Source organism: Cheilinus undulatus, linkage group 5 (assembly GCF_018320785.1).
Source record: "Cheilinus undulatus linkage group 5, ASM1832078v1, whole genome shotgun sequence".
Lineage (NCBI taxonomy): Eukaryota > Metazoa > Chordata > Actinopteri > Labriformes > Labridae > Cheilinus > Cheilinus undulatus.
In genome coordinates, this window is record NC_054869.1 from 53,602,850 (window position 1) to 53,624,580 (window position 21,731).

At 37.0% G+C, this 21,731-nt stretch overlaps 1 protein-coding gene across 1 annotated transcript; it reads right to left on the bottom strand.

Annotated features, from left to right (window-relative positions):
* Window positions 1-1,921: 1,921 nt before the first annotated feature.
* LOC121509927 (protein SET) lies at window positions 1,922-16,865 on the bottom strand. The gene is made up of 8 exons (XM_041787727.1): window positions 16,637-16,865; window positions 12,381-12,438; window positions 11,938-12,080; window positions 11,723-11,826; window positions 8,946-9,059; window positions 8,604-8,774; window positions 2,582-2,713; window positions 1,922-2,497 (listed from the first exon to the last, which is right to left on the bottom strand). The coding sequence occupies exons 1-8, from the start codon at window positions 16,707-16,709 to the stop codon at window positions 2,474-2,476; spliced, it is 819 nt and encodes a 272-aa protein (XP_041643661.1). The 5' UTR covers window positions 16,710-16,865; the 3' UTR covers window positions 1,922-2,473.
* Between the last annotated feature and the right edge of the window lie 4,866 nt (window positions 16,866-21,731).

Here is a 21,731-nt window from a genome sequence, read left to right on the forward strand (position 1 = left end):
CTTATAACCCAGGGGTGTCAGACTCAATCACAGCAGGGGCCAGGTTCTGGATTCAGGACTAACCTGAGGGCTTAACAGGATCACCTTTTTAACCATAAACTGTCAACCTCATTTCCTCAGTAATTACCTCCGCCAAAGGAGGTTATGTGATCGGGTGGGTTTGTTCGTTTATTAGCAACATAACTCAAAAAGTCATGGATGGATTTTCAGGAAATGTCAGGAATGGCATAAGCAAGACCTGATTAGATTTTGGGAGTGATCCAGATCACCGTCTGGATCCAGGAATTTTTTAAAGGGTTCTGTATTGGGAGATAGGGCTAATGGTGGAGGTCTGCGCTGTTACCACTTTACACCAGGAGATGGCGGACATGAGTAACTTCAATCCCAGCAGCATTTTTGGGTGTGTTTCTATCCAAAGTTTTGGAGTTTACAGAGTTTGAAAGATGCACACCCGGTTGAAGAGACAAGTCGGAGCATAACAGAGAGAAAGACAGCGAAGTGTAGCGAGAATACACCCTCTCACATGACTTCCAGTTGTCTGGTGAGACCATGGTTGCTTCCGCCATGATAGTCCAAATGTAGCGAAGGCAGTGCTTTGCCTCTCCATGTCTCCACCCCACCGGGGAAGGAGTAATTGGCAAATTAGATTTTGGGAGTGATCCCGATCACCATCTGGATCCAGGAATGTTTTTAAAGGATTCTTCACTATTGGGGGATAGGGCTGATGACAGAGGTCTGCGCTCTCTGAGTGCTTTTCTGGTTAAATATGAAATAAAAACTTAGCACTGATGATAAAAGATTTTGACATATAAGAAGTTATAAAGATCAGTTTAAAGGCTCAGAATCTCAGGAAAGTCAAAAAGGTCAAAACATGACAATGAAAAATGTTTTTAAAGCCAAATATATTAGAAAGAAAGTCAAAATCATGAGTTTAAAAGGTCAAAATAATAAAATTTGTAATCATGAAATTAAAAGTCAAAATATGAATCAAAAACTTTAAATTGTGAGTCTAAAAGGTCAAACTATGGGATTATGAGGACAAAGTTCGGAGTCGAAAATGAGAAAATACAAAAATAATTTGTAAAAAGGTCAAAATATGAATTTAAAAAATCAGAATTCTGAATCTTAAAGCTCAAAATATTATATGAGAAGTCAAAATTATGAGTTGAAATGCTCAAAGTATGCAATTAAGTCAAAATCTGAAGTTTGAGTCCTGATTGACTTCATTGAGATGCTAGATTCAAAATGTGAAATTAAAACAATTTATTTTCCCACATTCCTGACTTCTTATCTAAATATTTTTACTCCTTACTTTTTCAGATTTTGTGACTTAACAAGGATATCTTAAATCATAAAGGATAAGTTTACATTTTTATACTGAAGGAAATCTGCAGACCTCAGACTGATGGGTCAGTTATAACAGAAATATCAGATCATCTTGTGGGTTGGATTTGGCCCGCGGGCCTCGAGTTCGACACCTCTGTTATAACCCATTCAAAAATTTTGAAATATCCCTTTAAATTTCTCATTGAAAAACCTTTAATTTTAGTTTTTCTCTGTCTTTGTTTCACTGAGGACATGTTTATCAAAGAATCTAATCAGGTAAAGATCAATAAGTCAACCTGTGGAGCCCAGCAACAAGAGAAATATCCAACCTAATAACCCATGAGGGCGGTGCTGGACAAAGGGTCAATTCTGAGGTAACATGTTTAATTTTATACCCATGAAGCATTGGGGGCCAAAATTTACAAGCTGTTTTTTTTCCATTTTGTTCTTTATTAAAAATGTCATTTCAAATCTCATGGATATCTGTAAAACAATACAATGAAAAAAAAAAAAAGTCCCATAGAAATGGTGTCAAAATAACCACTCTCCCCGATAACCAACAACCTCCTGCCCCCTCCCCAGCTGACCCCACCCCCCCACCCCCTAAACATTACAAGTCAAAAGGAATGAGCTGGTACTCGTTAACCACATAGGGGAAAAAAATAACAGTTTTTTCAAGGGCTCAACGCCCCAACTGAAAGAAAACAAAATTATATGGGTGAAAAATATTGAGAGGTAAACTAGCGCTGGGTCACTACACCATGGCTTTAGTCAATTTACCACACAACCTTTAACAGGAGGAACTCTGTGTGAATTGTCTTCAAATTCTACTCAGGATGCCGTGCTGATTCTATTTTTATACATTTTTTATTATTATTTTTGAGATGACTCAGGGGATGATGGTACTCACAATTCAGGGCAAAGTGCCATTGGCCTAAGATGTGTCAAAGGAGAACATAACATGGCACCGACAGGTGAGGAGGCCTCAGAATGGAAAATGAAGCTCACACGGATTTAAGAAAAAAAAAAAAAAAAAAAAAAAAAAAAAGTTAAAAAAAAAAAAAATTAAAACCTTTGCTCCCGAATGTGAGTGGAAAAACCAAACAGGAAATAGAACGTTGAGGGTCTGGGTAGATGAAGTTATTTATTAGTCGTCTTCTCCTTCGTCATCCTGGATGAAAACACATCCAACAGTCAGTCACTCCTCAAAATAAAAACAAAATTTACTACATATTTTTTCATTTAGTTACTCTACCTCTCCATCTTCCCCATCGTCCTCTTCATCATCTTCTCCATCTTCATCTCCCTCTTCATCGATGTCTTCCAGACCCTCCTCATCCTCCTCGTCGTCTTCGCCTTCACCCTCTTCATCATCCATGTCAGGAACCTGTGGAGAAGAATCCCAGGTTGTCAAACATCTACAACAGTAAATAAAGTAAGTTTCTAAAATGTTGCTGATTGCTAGGAACAGAAAAATCAAAGACTTTATTTCTATGGACAAGATCCACTGAAAAAAAGAAGCTAACTTTGACAACAACTCCTGTTTGAGGCTCAGGGCGGTTTCAGGCTTAGTGCATGGCGGCCGTTTAACAGCTTTTATTTTGACACACATTATTATTCAGAGCTTTCAGGCTGCCCACAATAACAGCCATGTCCTACACACGTATGATCTAGAGCAGCAGTTCTCAACTGGTCTAGTGTCAGAACCCACTACCATATCCTTACCAGCAAATCAGGAACCAAAGTTCCTACGTTTTGCAGTTGTAACTAAGCATTTTTAATGAAAAATAGTGCATTATGGATTAAAAATGGAAAAAAAGAAGTATGAAACAAATTGGCTGAGACATCCTTCAAAATAAAAGCACATAGTAGCTTTTAGGTCTCAATTTTTTTCCAGGCACTCATTCGCAACCCACGGAAAATAGCTACCTAACCCACTTTTGGGTCTTGACCCGTCAGTTGAGAATCAGTGATCTAGAGCAGTGGTTTTCAAAGTGTGAGGCGGGCCTCCCCTGGGGGGCACCACAGAGCTTCAGGGGAGGCACGGAACCATAAACAAGAAAAAAGGGGATTTGCTTTGCGAACCTCTGCTGTGTATCGAGCAAAATGGATAGACTTATAGTTACTGTAGGGACTATGCTATAGAACAGTGTTACTCAACCAAAGAGCCAAATTGTTGAGAAATACCTTTGCAAGAGCCACAATCTAAGAGGTGAAAAGTGGCAAAAACTGCTTAAAGTAGCAACAAAAATAGGTTAAAGGTGGCAAATATTTTTCAAAAAGCAGCAAAAAATGGGTGAAAAGGGGCAAAAATGGGGAGAAAAAGTGGAAAAATGGTCAGAAAGTAGCAGAAATGGGTGAGGAGTGACAAAAAATGAGTGGAAAGTGACTTAAGTGGGCAAAAAGCAGAGTGGCAAAAAAGAGGAAACAAGTGGTATTTAATGGCAATGGGTAGCTTCAATGGACAAAAAGTTGCAAAAAAAAAAAGGTAAAGGGGGGGGGGCAAAAAAGGCAAAAAAAAATGGGATAAAAGTGGCAGAAATTGGGAAAAAGTGGCCAAAAGACGTAGCAAAAATGAGCAAAAAATTGAAAAAAAAAAAGGATATTTAATGATGAAAGGTAGCTTAAATGGGCAAAAAGATGAAAAAGGGCAAAAATGGGATAAAAATGGAAAAATGGGGAAAAGAGACAAAAAACAGTTGTAAAATGGCCAAAAAAAATATGAAAAAGGGTATTTAATGGCATTATAACTGAATAAGAGGGAAAGGCAGATGTTTAAGGACATTTGCAAACCAAAATATCCAAATATATTAATGTTAAAAATCTTTAAAGATTAGACATAAATGTTTGTAATGTTGTTTAAATTTTTTTTTTTTCAATTTGAATCCTTGTTGTAGGTGGGGGTCCACTGAATGAATAATTTCTTCTTAGGTGAGGCTCACTCTCACACACTTTGAAAACCCCTGATCTAGAGAACAGAAGGCTTGTCTATTTTTACCAGGAGCCACACACATCTCTTGGCCAAAACAGACAGGAAAGTGATAAATATGTTTCCACATTAAACCTGTGTGATTGTAAGCAGACTCCAACAGTCGTGGTGTAACCTCGGCTCGTACTATCCGGCTAGTACTGCGAGGGGCCGACTGTAAAAAAAATCTGTAGAATTTACTTCGACAAAGTCTCAGATTGATGATGAGTATCTAGTGGTATCTTAACTCTCTCTATCAAACAGACAGATTTGCCAGATTCCTGCCATTACACAGCCCTGCTAAATTCAAAGCTGGGCTTACAACTCCATATGTGATGTTTTTTTCCAACACTAAATCATATTTAGAGTACTACTCATTCCCAAGCCTGTGCAAGTACCCGAGTACAGAAAACCCCCTTCCCTCGTCCACATCACTAGAAAGATAAACACAGTATGGCAGTAAGCACTGTTCATGGTACAGAATGCTTTTCCTGGCTCAGGTCTACAATAAACCAAGTTAGTTGGAGAGAGATTTATTATTTTATCTTGAATTTTCTTCAGGATTAATACAGTATCTCTCTGTCGAGTTAAAACTATAAAGAATGACAGGGCTGTCACTAAAGGAAGACACAGCTGACATGTAGTCTGGTATGACACATGCTGCAAACAGCACACAGCAAACATGCATCCTGTCTAAAATAACATGCACTGACTTGTTTATTCCCACTGCAACATGCATTTAACCAAGGCTCAGTAAATACTACTTTTAATCATGCTTCAGACTAGGGATGCACAAAAAACACTTTTAAAACATACAGATGAATCTCCATACATAAGAATGAAGCTGATCCTTTATTAAGCTGGTTATGCATCATTAAAATGATGTCCACATTTACCATGACTAACAGCTGCAAAAAACACTCCCAAAAAATTCCAAACTACTTGCAGGATTTTTAATTTTTAAACGATATCAGTGAAACCATCATCAGAATGACAAGGCTGCAAAAATACAAGTTCAAGGCATCCAATATTACACAGAGAATAGAGAATAATACACCATAATTTTATCACTATCACACTATGAGCATTTAGCATGAATGTATCACAAACATCTAAATCTACAATAAACAAATATTTAATGCAAGAAGCAATACTTTTCATGTAGCACATCTACATTTTACACACGCACACCAATTTCATGATAGCTAGTGTGAATTTAAACTAACTTGCAGCCTCATGCTGGTCTAGTAAGGCAGATCAGAATGTCTAACACAACTCATTTATCTCTGTTTGTAAAACAAACACTTTGCTGATGTGCTGCAGCTGCAGAGGTTATTCCCATGTAATTCCAAAAATAAATCCAACATTGGTCAAATTCACCACCAATTTAATAAATGATTCCAGTTTAAATCAAATGATAAACAATACTGTAAAACCATGGCAGCAAAAATACAAGTTTAAGGCATCTACTATGAAACTTTGGTTTTATGATTCCAGAACTCCTGCAAGCTGCATAAACATGTTCTCAACATGTTTGTGAGACTTACATGATGTTTTTGCCCTCTCTCAACAGCCTTTGGTTAAAAACACGACTGAAGACTGGATTTTTTGCAAAGCTTTGCTACTTTTCAGCATAATCACTCATTAAAAATGGAGAAGACTTTTTGATAGTGATGCACAATAAGTTTTTTTTTTTTTTTAACCAATAATTCCCTACTTCTGATTGCAGATAACGGATAATTTTTCTTAAATTGTTGATTTAACAATTACAACATTGCGCCTTTTGGCTCTGGCAAACTTTCTGCAGTTTTCAATGCCTGCTTACAATCAGCTCTCTGCCTGGTATTAGCTGTTGACTCGGTTCTAATGCCCGGGGCTGAGGCTAGTGGCTGCTGTCGCTTCGTTTTAACGTCGTTAGGATGATGACTCTTAAGTGACTTAAGCCATGTTTCCATCAGGGGGTGCGGTTTGATTTGCGTTTCCACAGACACCCGTGCTCTCACTTGGGTGGGCGGGGCTGTAAAAGCATGCATGTCACAGACAGCGTGAGTCTGCTGTTCCAGCTGCAGAGTTATAGAATGGATGAGTGACAGAAATCAGTCGGGAATAACCATTGAACAGCTTTATTTCAGCTGAAAGTGCTTTTTAAAAAAATAACTACACCTTAATGATGTTAACCGCTGTCAGTTAAGATCCTCAGCTGATGGAATATACGTGTACAGAAACGGTTTGAGTCGTAACGCTATGTTGATATGTGAATATATCTAGTCTAGAACAGTGTATATGACAAAACATGAAAGTTTAGAGCTGTACCGTGAGAATTCGCCACATTAAAAACTAAAGTAAAAGTTTAGCTGGTGTTAAAATAAAGCTAGATTAAGTCAGAAATCCGGGGTGCACTGATCTCGTTTTAAAAAAGTCTGCAGCCTGAAGTTTTACGAGCCTGTTCAACAACCACAGAGCGATGTTTTCACAGGTTACCTAATGTAAGACGTAGATTGATAACTAGTTACAGATGAGAATGAACTATTCAAAGGCTTCATATTCACAAAACTTCTGCATTAATTTAGTTTTTCATCCATCACTGATGGCTGATGTGAGCCTTTGGGCTCTGCTTTGTATTCTTAAAATCATCCAGATAAACGTCAGGAAACTTGATTTGTGGCCAGATACCAATATCCATAGACTAGGAAACAGGATCTCTGTCAAGTCCAAATCTTTTCTATTTAGGCAGATATTGGTCCATTTCTCTCCCGTTTTCGTCCGCTTCTCACAGCGCACACTTCTGTGTTTGAAGCCCGGAGGCAAGCAGCTGAGTTGCGCGCTGATGTGACATCAGTGCAGCCCCATTGTTGTGTGTGTAGCTCCACCTTTTTGGTACGGTTAGGTGAGACTGGCACCCCTATGGAAGGGTGCTGAAAAGTGGGACGGTACGGGCTGGTTTTTTGGGACCCTTTCTCTATGGAAACACCAAAAAAAGCTTGCCGTACCGCACTGAACTGAGCCGGACCGCTCGGTGGAAACGACCTATTGTAAGATCCGTCAAGGACTTCTTTCCACTCTTTGCGACCTTAAAATTCTACACACACGGTCGTGTTATCCTCCCCGTAAATACTGAATAACGCCACCGTGTTGTTAGCATTATAGCACAGGGGCTTTTTCCTCTTGTTCTCTGGTGCTTAAGAGCAGGTCGTGTACTGCGGCGCCACCTGCTGTTAGGGAATGTGTAGTCTTGTGAGAAAGAAAAATGCCAGCACTGCTGTGCTGACAAAAATATATATGTTATCAGGAATAGTCGTCATGATATCGAACTTATCGGAATGACGTAATAACTTCCTGTTATCGGCCCGATAATTATCGGGCACCCCTAAGAATTCAGCTGACTCATGTCAGAGACATAAAACCAAATGGTAACAGGCTGTCATGCTTAACAAATGGAGATGCCTGGGGGTCTTTTTTTTTTTAACTGCTGCTTAAGCCAGAATTAAAGCAAGCTGATGTTTTACATAAAAATTAAAAATATGCACTGACAAAAGTCATACCAGAAACAGGTTAAAAATGTTAAGGACACCGTGGTTTGTGGCTAAACGTCTGTTCCTAACGTGGATCAGACTGAATGAAACCACGTCAAACAGAGCAGGCAGGTATACGTCTATGAAAGCAGCGATGGATCAGGAGATTGTCCGACTGATCTTGTCATTATTAATGTTGCACCTTTCGGCTCTGGCAAACTTTCTACAGTTTCCAACACCTGCTGAATCAGCATCCTGCCCGGTTTTTGCCTATGACTTGGTCCTAATGCCAGCGGCTGAAGCTAGTGGCTAACGCTAATGGCTACAGTCGTTTTAACATTATTAGGATGCTGACTTTTAAGTGACTTATAAGATCCGTCAAGGACTTCTTTCCACTCTTCGGGATCTTTGTGAGGCAAATTTTACAAACACTGTTGTGTTATCCTTCCCGTAAATACTGAATATCGCCACCATCTTGTTAGACTCTTAGCACTGAGGCTGCTTCCTCTTCTTCTCTGGTGCTTAACAGCAGGTCGTGTGCTGCGGCGCCACCTGCTGTTGCGGAATGTGTAGTCTTGTGAGAATGAAAAACGGTTCTATTGTCGCTGGATTTTATCAATTAATAGTTTATTATCGGGATTGTAAAAATATGTAAAATACATGCAATATCGGCCGATAATTTATCGGAACCACTAATTATTGTGCATCCTTACTTTTTGATCATAAATTGATACTGAAAGGTGTAAAATTGGGACAAACATTTGTGCAGGTTTAACGTCACTGTGCGGTTAACATACCAGGTAGTACTGCAGAGGGTTTGGCCAGATGTCGTCCTTGATGACCTCCCCGAGCTCATCAGCGCCGGCGTCAGCGTGATCGGTGAACCAAGTGAAGAAGCTCTCTGGCTCTTCGTGTTGCCTCTTCCTTCCTGCTTTGTTCTGTGTCTGACTGGAACGCTTGGTCAGGTCCTTCAAACACAGAGAAATAGGAGAGTTATACTGAAAAGTGGGGCTAGCCTATACTCTTTGGTGTGTTTTTGTAGTTTCTAAACTAGCTAGGGGGAAAAATGAGTTAGAGTCAACCAAGAACTAAGTGGTAACAGCTGATCAGAAAAGCAGAATAGAGGAGGATGCCAATACCTTTCCTGATTTCCATTTGATTTCTGTCGACTTTGAAGATGGGTCTCCACTCTCGTTCAAATGGAACTCTTTGGAAAGTACTTTGTTTTCGAAGTACGGATTTTCATCAAAATACTGGAAGACAAAAACACCGGGGTAAGACAACATGAAAAAACTTGAGCATCAACGTTGATGTGTGTGCGTCACACTGAGGTCTCCAGTACCCTGCATTAACATCTATTTTGGGCATTTGGATGCCAACTTCCCTGTGAACTTCTTTTATGCAAACAACAGCTCAAACATAATTTCTGACTCTCAGACTTATTTATGTCCATCTAACTCGTGGCTACGTATCCCTACATGTTGTGTGCAGTGAAACCGCTGGCAAGACAAAAAAATGAGAGAAAATTAGCCATGATCTAAGAGGAGTGGTGTCTCTTTAACAGCTTTTCTCCCTCATATTGTCATACACATGCTTTAAAAGGACACAGTGATATTCTATCTAGCAAATAAATCTTGTAGAGTACAGCTCAGTCCCATTTCTAACCTTTAACATTGACCCCTAGATTTTTACCACTCACTTGTTATCAACAGCCTTCATGTGAACAAAGACAATACAGGGCATTTCTACAATCAATAATAAAAAAAAACAACATGACATTATGATATTAGACTGTTGTCATATTCAAATGGTGCCAATGAATGCAAGACAATCCAGGAGATTTCCCCTTAGACTTGGACTGGAGTGAGCCTCTGGAAAACCTGTGTTTTAAGGGTCATGTAGTCCTTGAACTTCACCCTATCCCCTACATTCAACAAAAATCAGGACACCCTAGCACTAGATGTGAATGTGCAAAACATAGGGGTGGGGCTAAACAAGAGGGCATCGATATGAAAATTTATCAGCTGTAAGTATTGCCAGTACAAATAAATAAGTTAAGAGTTTTAGGCTGGACCAACATACCTACATCAGTTTATTCCTTTATACATCATTATTCCGTACAATTTAAAGGACTAAAATGTGTAAAATTGTTAATCCTGAAACTTTTAATTGTGTTTTAAGGGCTTCGATTTTAGGCCTGAAAAACCTTTAAATATTGAATATATTAATATCAGCATAAATCCAGTATCATGCATCCCTAAACATGGTGTGCAGCTGGTTTAAGAGTTGGTTCTGCCAGTTCCCATTTGAGAGCCAGGATCCTTTTCCATTTTAGATATTCTTCAATAAATCAAAAGAAAAGGAAAAGAAAAGCCAAACTAGTACCAACTGGGGCACATGTACCTAGCTCCATGTACGCAGGCGTCCCAGGCTCAACTCTTTACCCATGTTTCACTCTCTCATCCCTGTTTCCTACACTGTCCCCCACTCTATATAAAGGCATTCAAAAAAGCCCAAAAGACAGCTCTTATTGCTGAGCTAAGTTAAATAATCTCGATCTCTAAAAAGAGGAACATTATTACAAACAAGGCCAGACAGATGTAAATACATCGGTTATGGTTTACATGTTGACTAATGCAAATTATGTCAATTCATGGGACGGACCTTTATGTGTGCCATTATGAGCAGGACCTAAACCAGTGATACTCAACGCGTGGCTCCTGAGCCACGTGTGGCTCTTTTGTGATGATTTGTGGCTCTTTTATGTCTTAATTGGAAATATTTTTCACCCAGAAAACCTTAAAAATGGTCAACTTTAACCTCAGAAATGATCCATTAATCAGTTTGTTCCCCACTCTTGTACAGTTGGCTTAAATTGTCAACCTTTATTTTTTTGGTTGTATATTTCCATTGCCCTTATTCGCAATCTAACCTCCTTTTTTGCCACTTTTAATCTATTCTTACAGCTTTTTAAGCCCAAGTTTGCCACTTCTCTGGCCCCTTTTTCACCAGTTTTGTCCTGCTTTTTGCTATTTTTTGCCACATTTTGCCCCTTCTCACCCATTTGAACTGCCTTCTTTCCATTGAATTCCTCTTTTTTCCCATTTTAGTCTCTTTCACTCATTTTTTGCCACATTTTTACTCTTTCTGCAACTAATTCATTTTTTAATCAACTTTGCCACTTTTTCTCCCCATTTTTGTGTCTTTTATCCTGCTTTTTGCTATTTTGAAAATTTACCCCCTTTTTGCCATCTTTTTCCCTTTGCACATTTAGGCAGCCTTTTTCCATTTTTGCCACTTTTGCCCACTTGAGAGTCTCATTTTTTGCCCCATCTTTACCTTTTTTGACCATTTTTACCACCTGTAACTCATTTTTGAATCAATTCTGCCACTATTTCCCCAATTTTTGCCATTTTCCACCAGTTTATGCCACTTTTATCCTGCTTTTTGCTTAACTGATTTTTTTTGCCACAATTTACCATCTTTTGACCATTTTTACCACTTGTAACTCATTTTTTAAAATCAATTTTGCCACTTTTTTCTCACCATTTTTGCCACTTCTTTGCCGCTTTTGGACCATTTTACCACTATAACTCATTTTTTATTGCCACTTTAACCTATGTTAGCCACTTTTCACAACTTAGATTGTGGCTCTTGCAATATGGATTACTGCTTGGTATCTAAATGCCTGTATAGAATGTTAATGTGTGATATGAATGACCCCTTTGATTTCTGCTTGTAAAAAAGCCTTTACTGTGTGTTTCTTATATTCTGAACCGCTCTACAACAGAAAAGGACAAACAGTAAATGATAATTGTTAACAGGGATAATCACTTTTTCTTTGTATGTTTGCAAAGATGGCGTCTGAATGCCCGCAACTATGTTTATTCAAATGCAAGGCCTAAAATATACTCACAAAATCTATTCTGTAGCCTGACTTGATGTCTTCAAACTCTGTCACCTCCACTCGGCTCAGGTAATGAAGTGCTTCTTCATCTTCCTCTCCCAGTAGAGCAGATACTGTGCAGAAAATGGAGCATATGTTTGAAATAAAACAAGACATTCAATCTAGTCCAAAGTCTGTTTTCTTGCCATTTCGATGTTTGAAGAAATAAAATCTGAATCGCTTACCCTGTGGATGGTTGACAAATGTGGTGACCCAAAAGTTGGGGATTTTGGCGATCAGTTCTGACCTCTTCTGAAAGAATGGCTGACGGAGTTTGTTGTATTTCTGTTCTACTTTGAGGATCTCCTCACTGGCTTGCTCGTTCAACCTAAAGTGGTAGAAAGTGATTGAAAGGCAAAATTTTAAACACTTTTTATGTACTGACTGTCATACCGGCTTTTATTGTGATAAATTATTGACATTTTTGGACAAAGTGATACCAAACTACTATGACAGGATGAATTTCTGCATATTTGGTATGAAACCACAGATTACAGCATCTGATTTCATCACTTAGTTCCTCTTCTTTTCAACGATATACCACTCACTATTTGTCTCCTCCAGGACAAAAAAAATCTAAGCCCCAACAAACACAATCTGATATACAGAAAATAAATCATGTTATTACCTGTCAATTTCGTTTTGAACTTCGTCAATGTGTTCAATAGCTTCTTGCTGCTCTTTCTCTGCAACAGAAATAAAGAAAATGTTTGAGTTATTATGTAAAAAATATGAAACACAAGTAACAGCCAGTACTAGCGCTGTCAGTACAAGAATGTTGAACTTCCATATCCTACCTGTGGTGATAAATCCATACAGACACCCGTTTAAGTACAACAACTAAAATCAGAAATGGGTATCTTGTTTTGTATGATCAAACATTGTGTGTGAGCTTCTGCACAGTCTACAAATTGCACAAAACACAGAAACCTTGCCAACATATTTGTACAATTTAGACAGCGTGCAGGAATTTGCCTGCAACTTTTGATGGATTCGCTTCCCTCTTATGCACGTCTTGTGAAATGGATGCCGTTTCTTTATTGTATTAGTACTTTTTTGATACTGCATCATTAAAATAAACAACACTGAATCATTTCAGAACATCTGGTAAAAATTAAATTTTGACAATCGTAGCCAGTACTGGCTTCTATAAAATCATGCATGTGAAAATGTTTTTAATTGCAAAATAAATAAATAAAAACAAATTGGGAAATGGCCAAAGTATGTATTAAAAATGCTTAAAAAATCATTTTGAAGGGGAAAATACAAAAATAACTGTACACAACTGACTTGTAATGAAGAACTGACTTGATCTGATCTGAAATTTTTAAAAGGTAAAACCACATTTATTTTGAGATCTAAAGATAAACTATAAAATTATTATAATTTAGAGTGTTAAAGCCATCCCATATTTCAATTATTGCCTCTGTTACATATACTGTTCAAAATCTTTATTTCAGTTTATTTCAGGTAAATCACTCACTTTTTCCATTTTGTCCCTATATTGTATTACAAATGTCTTTTAAATGCAGCATTAAAATAATCCAAAAACTATTTAATATGGGGGTGGGGGGTGGGGTGATTTTTCTGAATGTATACTAACAAATACATAAATTAAAATGTGATCAGTAGTAGGGCTGCTCAATACATTTCAATTTTGACCATTATTACAACACGATCAATCAAAATAAATACATTACAAGTATATGAAGTATTGGCAATAAATATGAATAATCATTTTATACAGTCAAGCAATGCTTTCTCAACTACAATTTCCAAAAATTTCCAAACAAGTTTTTGCCAGTTGCTTGCATGGAAATTCACAAACCAAAAACTTCACCTTAAAAAGTGAAACATTATGGAAGATTCATACATTCTGCTGGTATGTATGCCCCATTTAATGGCTGTAAATGCTCATTGCTAATGCCTATTTTGTTCATAGTTTTTGTCATGTGTGAAATGAGACTGTTAGTTGTTATACTCTGACAGTGTTAGGGCTGGACAATAAATCGAAATTCAGCTCAAACCACAATGTCCTACTGCAATTTTCAAACCACAGAGGGTGCAATACTTCTTTGATCTAGAATGCATTTTAAAATACCAGTTTAATACATTTTATTCAAAGCAGAGATGTTATGCTCTAAACTTCATGCAAGCGTTCAAGTGTCAATCTTTTCTAGAATTTGCAAAAAAAAAAAAAAAAAAAAAAACAAGGACCGAAAACCGTATTCCTCTCAATACAACAATTCATATCAAATTTGCAATACGAGTCAAGACAAATTATTTTTATCAAAAAATTTCAGCCTTGGTTTAATCTACCAACCTTTGTGTTCATTAAAATACAGAATTAATTATTGCTTGTTTGTTGAGAAATACGTAAAATGAGGGACTTAAAGAATAATTGCATACTAAATTTCAGTGCAGTGCTGGGGGGATAGCAATCCGATTATTTACCCAAATTGTTCAGCCTTAGTTGTTTAAATTGCCTTTGCATGTCATTATGTATCATCTATTTAGTCCACTCATTTACTTTCAGTTACCGAACATTTATCAGTGTTTAACCCTTGTGCCCTCCTCAAATTTACAACCCTCTGGACACCTTTGAGGCAACAATGTACATGTAAATCTATTCTTTCCACTGTCAATTTTATGGAACATAATTCCCTTTTAGTGTTTTTGTAGTAAAAAATAAAATATTTCAAATAATCAAACTGGCATTTAAAGGGTTAAGATCTTGAAAATTATTCACTGTTTGGTAGTTTTGAGCAGGTCTAAAATTGTTTAAGAGATTTATGGAAAAAAAAGGTCTAAAGAAATATTGATGTATGGTGATTTAACAGCAGTTTTTTGCACATGTACATTTTTGCCTTGAAGTTGTCCAGAGGGTACAAAAGTCGCTGAGAGAGTATGAATGACATTAAAGTGTAAAATATGTTGGATTTTAAATAATTAACTTGAAAGAAAAGTTCCTGTAAAATTCATGCCACAAGCTGTAAAATTGACAAAGAGGAAAAAAAATACTTTTTTTTGACATTACGAGAATAAAGTCATAATATTACAAGAAAAAAGTCGTAATATTACGAGAAAAAAAAATATTACGAGAATAAAGTCATAATATTACTAGAATAAAATCATAATAGTACTAGAAAAAAAGGCGTATTATTAGAGAACAAAGCGTAATATTACAAGAAAAAAATTGTAATATTACGAGAAAGAAGCATAATATACGAGAAAAAAGGCCTAATATTACGATAATTAAGTCATAATATTACGAGAAAAAAGGCGTAATATTATGAGAATAAAGTCGTAATATTACGAGAAAAAGTTGTTATATTATGAGGAAAAAAACCGTAATATTGCGAGAATAAAGTCGTAATATCACGAGAATCCGGGTCTACGGCGGAGTACTGTCCTGATTCTGATAATAATTTGATACTGCTGTGCCAAAAGATGAAGTATTTCCTTATTTAACATTGCTCATTTTAACTGAGGCGGCGCCCCGGCAGACTTTCTTTCTTGTAATGTAACGACTTTTTTTCTGGTAATATTACGACTTTTTTTCTCATTATATTACGACTTTATTTTCGTAAATTACGATTTTTTTTCTCGTAATATTACGACTTTATCCTCGTAATGTCAAAACAAAATATTAATTCTTTAATTGTTTCCCTTCGTTTGGCCCTAATACTCCGTCGTAAAAATGCCTGAGGAGGGCACAAGGGTTGAGTTCTATACATGCCTGATGCAGATGTTGAGAAAACAACATGATTTAACTATCTCAATACCAATCAAGTAACTGTACTTAAAACGCTAATCCTGATAAAACTTCTTCAGCCATTATCTGCAGTACTAATGTTATCATACTGTATTGTTCATACCATTATAAAATAAGCTTTACACATTTGAATGACTTTGGAGCCGTAGTAAGTTAGCTGCATTTTCTAAAACTAAAAAGTGGGGGTGTTTATTATTTCATGTGAGCTAATAGGATCGTCTGGATGCGGTAAATACCGTTATTTGTACGCTTATCTGTCGGATACCAGCCGGTATTACTACGGGGTTATTGTAAAACGAGCGGCCAATAGCGGCATCTCTCTCGGCTCAGGCTCTCTCCGTTTCCTGCCGGTTGTTACCGACAGGCCGCGTGGTTTAAATGTGGGACATCACAGTGAACACTGAGCCGCGTTAACGGGGCACACCGAGCTAGGGTTGTTACCGGAGTAAACCACCTATCTACCAGACCATTACCCGTACGGCTCACCCATGTATTCAGATACATGCTGATTATACATGTGTTGTTATCCTGGGAGCGGGGCCGGTGAAGTTTCAGGCATTTAGACCAGCAACAAAACACAACGTCGTCAGCTAGCGTTAGGTAACATTACAACAACAACAGTAGCAGGCTAACAGCTAATGCTCGAATTAAATGGCCAACTTTCACGGTGTTTTCACACAATAACGACTATGTGAGCGCCGATTTCATTATTTGATATTAACTGCCAATAGCACACAGAACAATGATGCTCTAGTGTTGCACACGACCTCTCATTGAAAAGTCAACGACATAACTGGCCACGCTGATGATGCTAGCTGAGCTAGCAACCATGCTAACATGGCCTCTGAGCGCCGGTCTGTGCTGAACAACAGCGCGCTGTGTAGCGGCATGCTAATAAACGCGTTAGCTTTGAGCTAACCGCTATTATCGAAATATGAACACACACAGGAGCCATTGTGTTAAATAGGAGTGCAGGAACAGAAGTGCCGACCAAGATAAAAGCAATTCGTGATATAATAATTAACATTTTTGCACCCTATGGCAATGCAAATTAATGTTTGAGAAGAAAGTGAAAATGGCGGTGAACAGGAGGCCGCCATTCCCCTTACCGGAGGTTTCGTCCGCTCCGTCATGGTTCGAGTTCAGCTCCTTTTTACTCACTTTTGCCGCCGAGGCCGACATGTTTTCGCAAGCTGGGGTAACTTACAGACGTCTGAGAAAATAGCTGGTAGCTTTGAATCTGGTTTCTCCCTGAGCAGGAGAACGTTAATTCGGCGTAAAGTTCAGCGTGCAGAAGCCAACAACGTGCTGCTTTCCACACAATGTAGCTGCCGAGGAGCGAGGAAGTCACTGCAAGTAGTGATGTGTCGATTCTGAACGATTCGGTTCTAAGAACCGATTCTTTTTGGTTGGTGACAGGAGACGATTCCTGCATGAGAGCCAAATTAGTTTTTTATTTTAGAAAAAACAATAAAAGGCGCAATACTAGATGAATATTTTATTTATTGAACATTATGCAGAAACATATTAACAGAGAAGATTTCTTCAGTTTGTTTTTATTAGGGTTTCCAGGACTGGGCTTAACCAACTTAGAGTTCACTCACACATAACCCCTTTGTAATTACTGATCAAGTTTAAGCTCTACTTAAACTTTTAGGTTTAGGTTTTACAGAGATAGTTTCAATGTGGCATTGGCAGAATTTACAGCTTAAAATTTACACCCGTCTCCTAGTAGCTTTAAGGTAAAATTTAATTGTCATGATGATGATGGCTGAAAGGTGGGCTGACTTGGAGAACGAGGAGGAACAGATGGCTTTAGCAGCTCCTATACACAACACATCCTGAAATGTATGATGACTTTAACTTTACTTCTGCTTTAGTTTACTGTGAGCCAAGGTAGTTTCAGCAAACCAACAATAGCAATACTGTGAAATAAAAATATTGGAGTTGATAATTTCATCATCCTGTGTCACAGCGCTTATTTTACACTGACTGTAGATTAAGGGTATGTGCTTTAGTTATCACAAAATTATAATATTTTGCATACATTTTAGGATGTAGGATATTTGACATGCATTTTAGGATAAATGAACTCTGTTACAGAAAATGTGTGAGCACATTTGCACTAATTAATGTAAATTATGTAATTGCATATTTGTGTAATTTTTATCATGTCTATTCAGTACTCTAGCATTCTTTGCACACCTTGCAACCAAACTATCATTGCATACAGACTTGTACACACAGGTTGAAATACCTAACAGGAGCGTGTACATATTCTAATGTCAATTTTATATAATTTCATATTTTATTTCATGTATTTTTTCTTTTGTATTCAATGTTTAATTCCTGTACATTGATAGAAAAAATAACCAGAGTCAAATTGCTTGTTGCGTGAGCATACTTGGAGAAAAAAGCTGATTCCCATTAATGGCAGTTAATGCAAGTTATTTCTTACTGTTAGTCTGTTCAGAGACACATAGATTTGAGAAGCAGTACTGTGGGAAACATCTCCCTGATCTCTGTGATTAGTCAACTGATGTTAAAACATATTTGATAAAATATTTAGGTTAGATTAGATATTTCTTTAATTAAGATCCAAAAATACTGTAAAATTGTTGTGTTGGTGCATTTCTATGGCATTGTGTAAGTATACTGAATAACTGACAGGATACATTTACAGCAACGTTATTGAATTATTAAGAATTACAGAAATGAGAGGCAGTTTGAGCCGTTCGAAATCGAAAATTTCAGTTCCACGTTGACAAATCGAACAAAATGTTCCGATTCACAGAAAAGAGCGGGAATACCCATCTAACAGCAAGCGCTGCTCACGCGCTCCTTTCATTACGAACGCGCCTCGGCGAATGGAGAAGAGGCGAGCTCCGCCTCTTAAAATAGGTCTCTCAACTCGGCCGTAGTTTGATAATTTTGTACAGTATTTTCCTTTAAAAGACACCAAATATAAAACAAACCTCGAATTATGACTTTATTCTTCATTGTAGTTAATTTGAATTTAATATCAATCGAAGAATTCGTTTACTGAGGCCAGGCCAAACCTGTAGTTGGACCGACTCGCACTTGCGCACTTCAAAAAGATGCTGAATGTCAGTGAGGCAGGAGCCTCTTTCTGGTGGTCAGTGCTAATTAGCCTGTCAGTCACAGTTCGTACAGACCGGCATAATTATCTGTAAAAGACACGATAAGATCGAATAAATAGGGCATTCCTGTGAAGGTGAGGGCAGGTAACTTGCTTATACACCCACTGTGCCCACAAACAAAGCCATGTTTATATGATAGCTCATGTTTTCCCTATTTAACGAGGTCAACGATTAAGCTAGCGGACATGTCTAATTACAACAAGTGCAGGACGAGTAACGAAGATTGTAGTAATGTCCTCTGATGTATTCAGATATATGAATGGCTGCAAAACACCTGAAAACACCGATTTCCCATCTCATTTCACAGGTCAGCAGAGAAAATGGAAGATAAGCAGAGCTGCTATGTATGTGTTCATGTTTTTCATACCAGTATGTTAAAATAACTCAGCACTTTTAGCTAAAAATGTGACAAAACAGGAGTTCTAGGAGAGCAGTGGTACTTTTTGATACTTTAATTCATTCAAATTACTTTTTAAAACGCGACATATCGAACATTTTTGACTGAACAATAGTATCTAAACTACTGAAGGTTATAAATGCATCGATTTCAAGAAATAAAATTGTGAGAAATTCTGCTGTTTCTCTGAATTGCACTAATACGTTGACAATCGATCAGTCAACCTTTATTTAAAATCCAGAAACCACCGAGGGAACCTTCTGATTTACAATGACTGATAACAGAAGAAATTAAAAGAACAGAAAAAAACATTAATTGATTAATATTTATTTGTTTTGAGCAATTTATAACCAAAGACCAGACCAGTGTGAATCATTATTGTAATAATAAAGACTATTCCCTTTTATGATAGACTAGTGTTAATCATTAATATAATAATAGACCAGGGGTGTCAAACTCAGTCTCAGCAGGGGCCAGATTCTGGATTCAGGACTAACCTGAGGGTCTAACAGGGTCACCTTTTAAACCATAAACTGTCAACACTGGTTCACCAGTAATGATATATGAAAAAAAACCTTTTTTCCCCATAACTTTAAAGGCTCACAATCTGAGAGAAGTAAATGTATTAGTTCAAAAAGGTCAAAACATGAAATTGAAATTGAAAAATAATGATTTTTAATGGCAAATATTTTAGAAAGAAGTCAAAATCATGAGTTTAAAATGTCAAAATATGAAATAAAACTTGTCATCATGAAATTAAAAGTCAAAATATGATTCAAAATATTAAATTGTGGGTCTAAAAGGTCAAACTATGGGATTATGAAGTCAAAGTTTGGAGTTGAAAACATGAAAAAAAAATCAAAATAATTGGTTAAAAATGTCAAAATATGATATAAAAATTAGAATCATGAATCTTAATGCTCTAAATATTATTTGAGAAGTCAAAATTATGAGTTGAAATGCTCAAAGTATGAAATAAAGGTCAAAATTCTAAGTTTGAGTCCTGATTGTGAGATGCTAGATTGAAAATGTGAAATTAAAACACAATTTATTTTCCCACATTTCTGACTTCTTATCTAAATATTTTTCCTCCTTACTTTTTCAGATTTTTTTTTTTTACTTATCAAGGAAATCTCAAATCATCAAGGATAAGTTTATATTTTTATACTTGATGAAATCTGCAGACCTCAAACTGATGGGCCAACTAGAACAGAAATACGAGATCATCTTGTGGGCCGGATTGAACTGTTCCATGGGCCGCATTTGGCCCCCAAGCCTTGAGTTTGACACCTGTGTAATAGACTATTCCCTTTTTTAATAGACTAGTGTAAATAATTATTATTAAAATAAAGACTATACCCTATTATAATAGACCAGTGTTAATCATTAATATTATAATAAAGACTATACCCTATTATAATAGACCAGTGTTAATCATTAATATTATAATAAAGACTATATCCTGTTATAATAAAGACCAGTGTTAATCATTAATATTATAATAAAGACTATATCCTGTTATAATAAAGACCAGTGTTAATCATTAATATTATAATAAAGACTATATCCTGTTATAATAAAGACCAGTGTTAATCATTAATATTATAATAAAGACTATATCCTGTTATAATAAAGACCAGTGTTAATCATTAATATTATAATAAAGACTATATCCTGTTATAATAAAGACCAGTGTTAATCATTAATATTATAATAAAGACTATATCCTGTTATAATAAAGACCAGTGTTAATCATTAATATTATAATAAAGACTATATCCTGTTATAATAAAGACCAGTGTTAATCATTAATATTATAATAAAGACTATATCCTGTTATAATAAAGACCAGTGTTAAGGTATTAAAATTGTGCTTGGTAGGCTTTACACATTGATTATGATGTATGGACATTAAAGGTAGAATAAAAGCTAGATGAAACACAGAATGGACTAAAATATTTGGAAAAAAGATTCCAGACTAAACAAAAACATGAATATCTTTGTAATTTAGAAATTGTGCTGGAGTTTGCTTGCGATTTTTACAACTGTAAAATGTAAATGACAATATACTGGGTTCCTTGTATCTTTTGAAAAAAAAGCTTTAGTTGGAGAAACGAAACAATAAATTGTATCTGGAATCTTTATGTTTTACTTGCTGTATCTAATACTATTAACACTAGAATAAAAAAGTATCATATGGTGGTTGAAGTTCTTGTCTCATTATAGTCCCAGGGGGCAGGTTTACAAATCTCTTCAATGCTGCAGGCTCGTCTCTGTCTTGTCCCAAAGAGAGCAGCAGCAGCCGTGTGTTTGCCTTTTGGTTGGTGACACACAGGAACATGTGGTCATGCGGCGGCCAATACCGAGCCCAGAGGAGGCAATCAGCCCTGTAGGACGAGCAGCAGCAGCAGCAGCAGCAGCAGAGCTGGCACTGGAGAGGAACTCTGCAGAGAGAAAACCTTCTAAAAGACACAGAGAGAGAGAGAGGGAGGAGGATTTGGTTACAGGCGGAGGATGAGGATGCGGTGGGAAGGGGATGTTGCAGAGGAGTCTGCAAGGAGGCAAAAACAAACAGGACAGGCTGTGGATCTAGGACTCAAGATGTAGGAGCTGCACCAGAAGAGCCCTCAGCGAGAGAGTGTCTGT

Bases quoted from the DNA above. Each gene is read 5' to 3' on its own strand.
- LOC121509927 (XM_041787727.1), bottom strand. From the start codon at position 16,709: ATGTCGGCCTCGGCGGCAAAAGTGAGTAAAAAGGAGCTGAACTCGAAC. The intron at 11,827-11,937 runs GTAAGCGATTCA...TTTTCTGCACAG, and splicing joins ATTTGTCAACCATCCACAGG to TATCTGCTCTACTGGGAGAG. The intron at 9,060-11,722 runs GTGAGTATATTT...TTTGTCTTCCAG, and splicing joins CAGGCTACAGAATAGATTTT to TATTTTGATGAAAATCCGTA.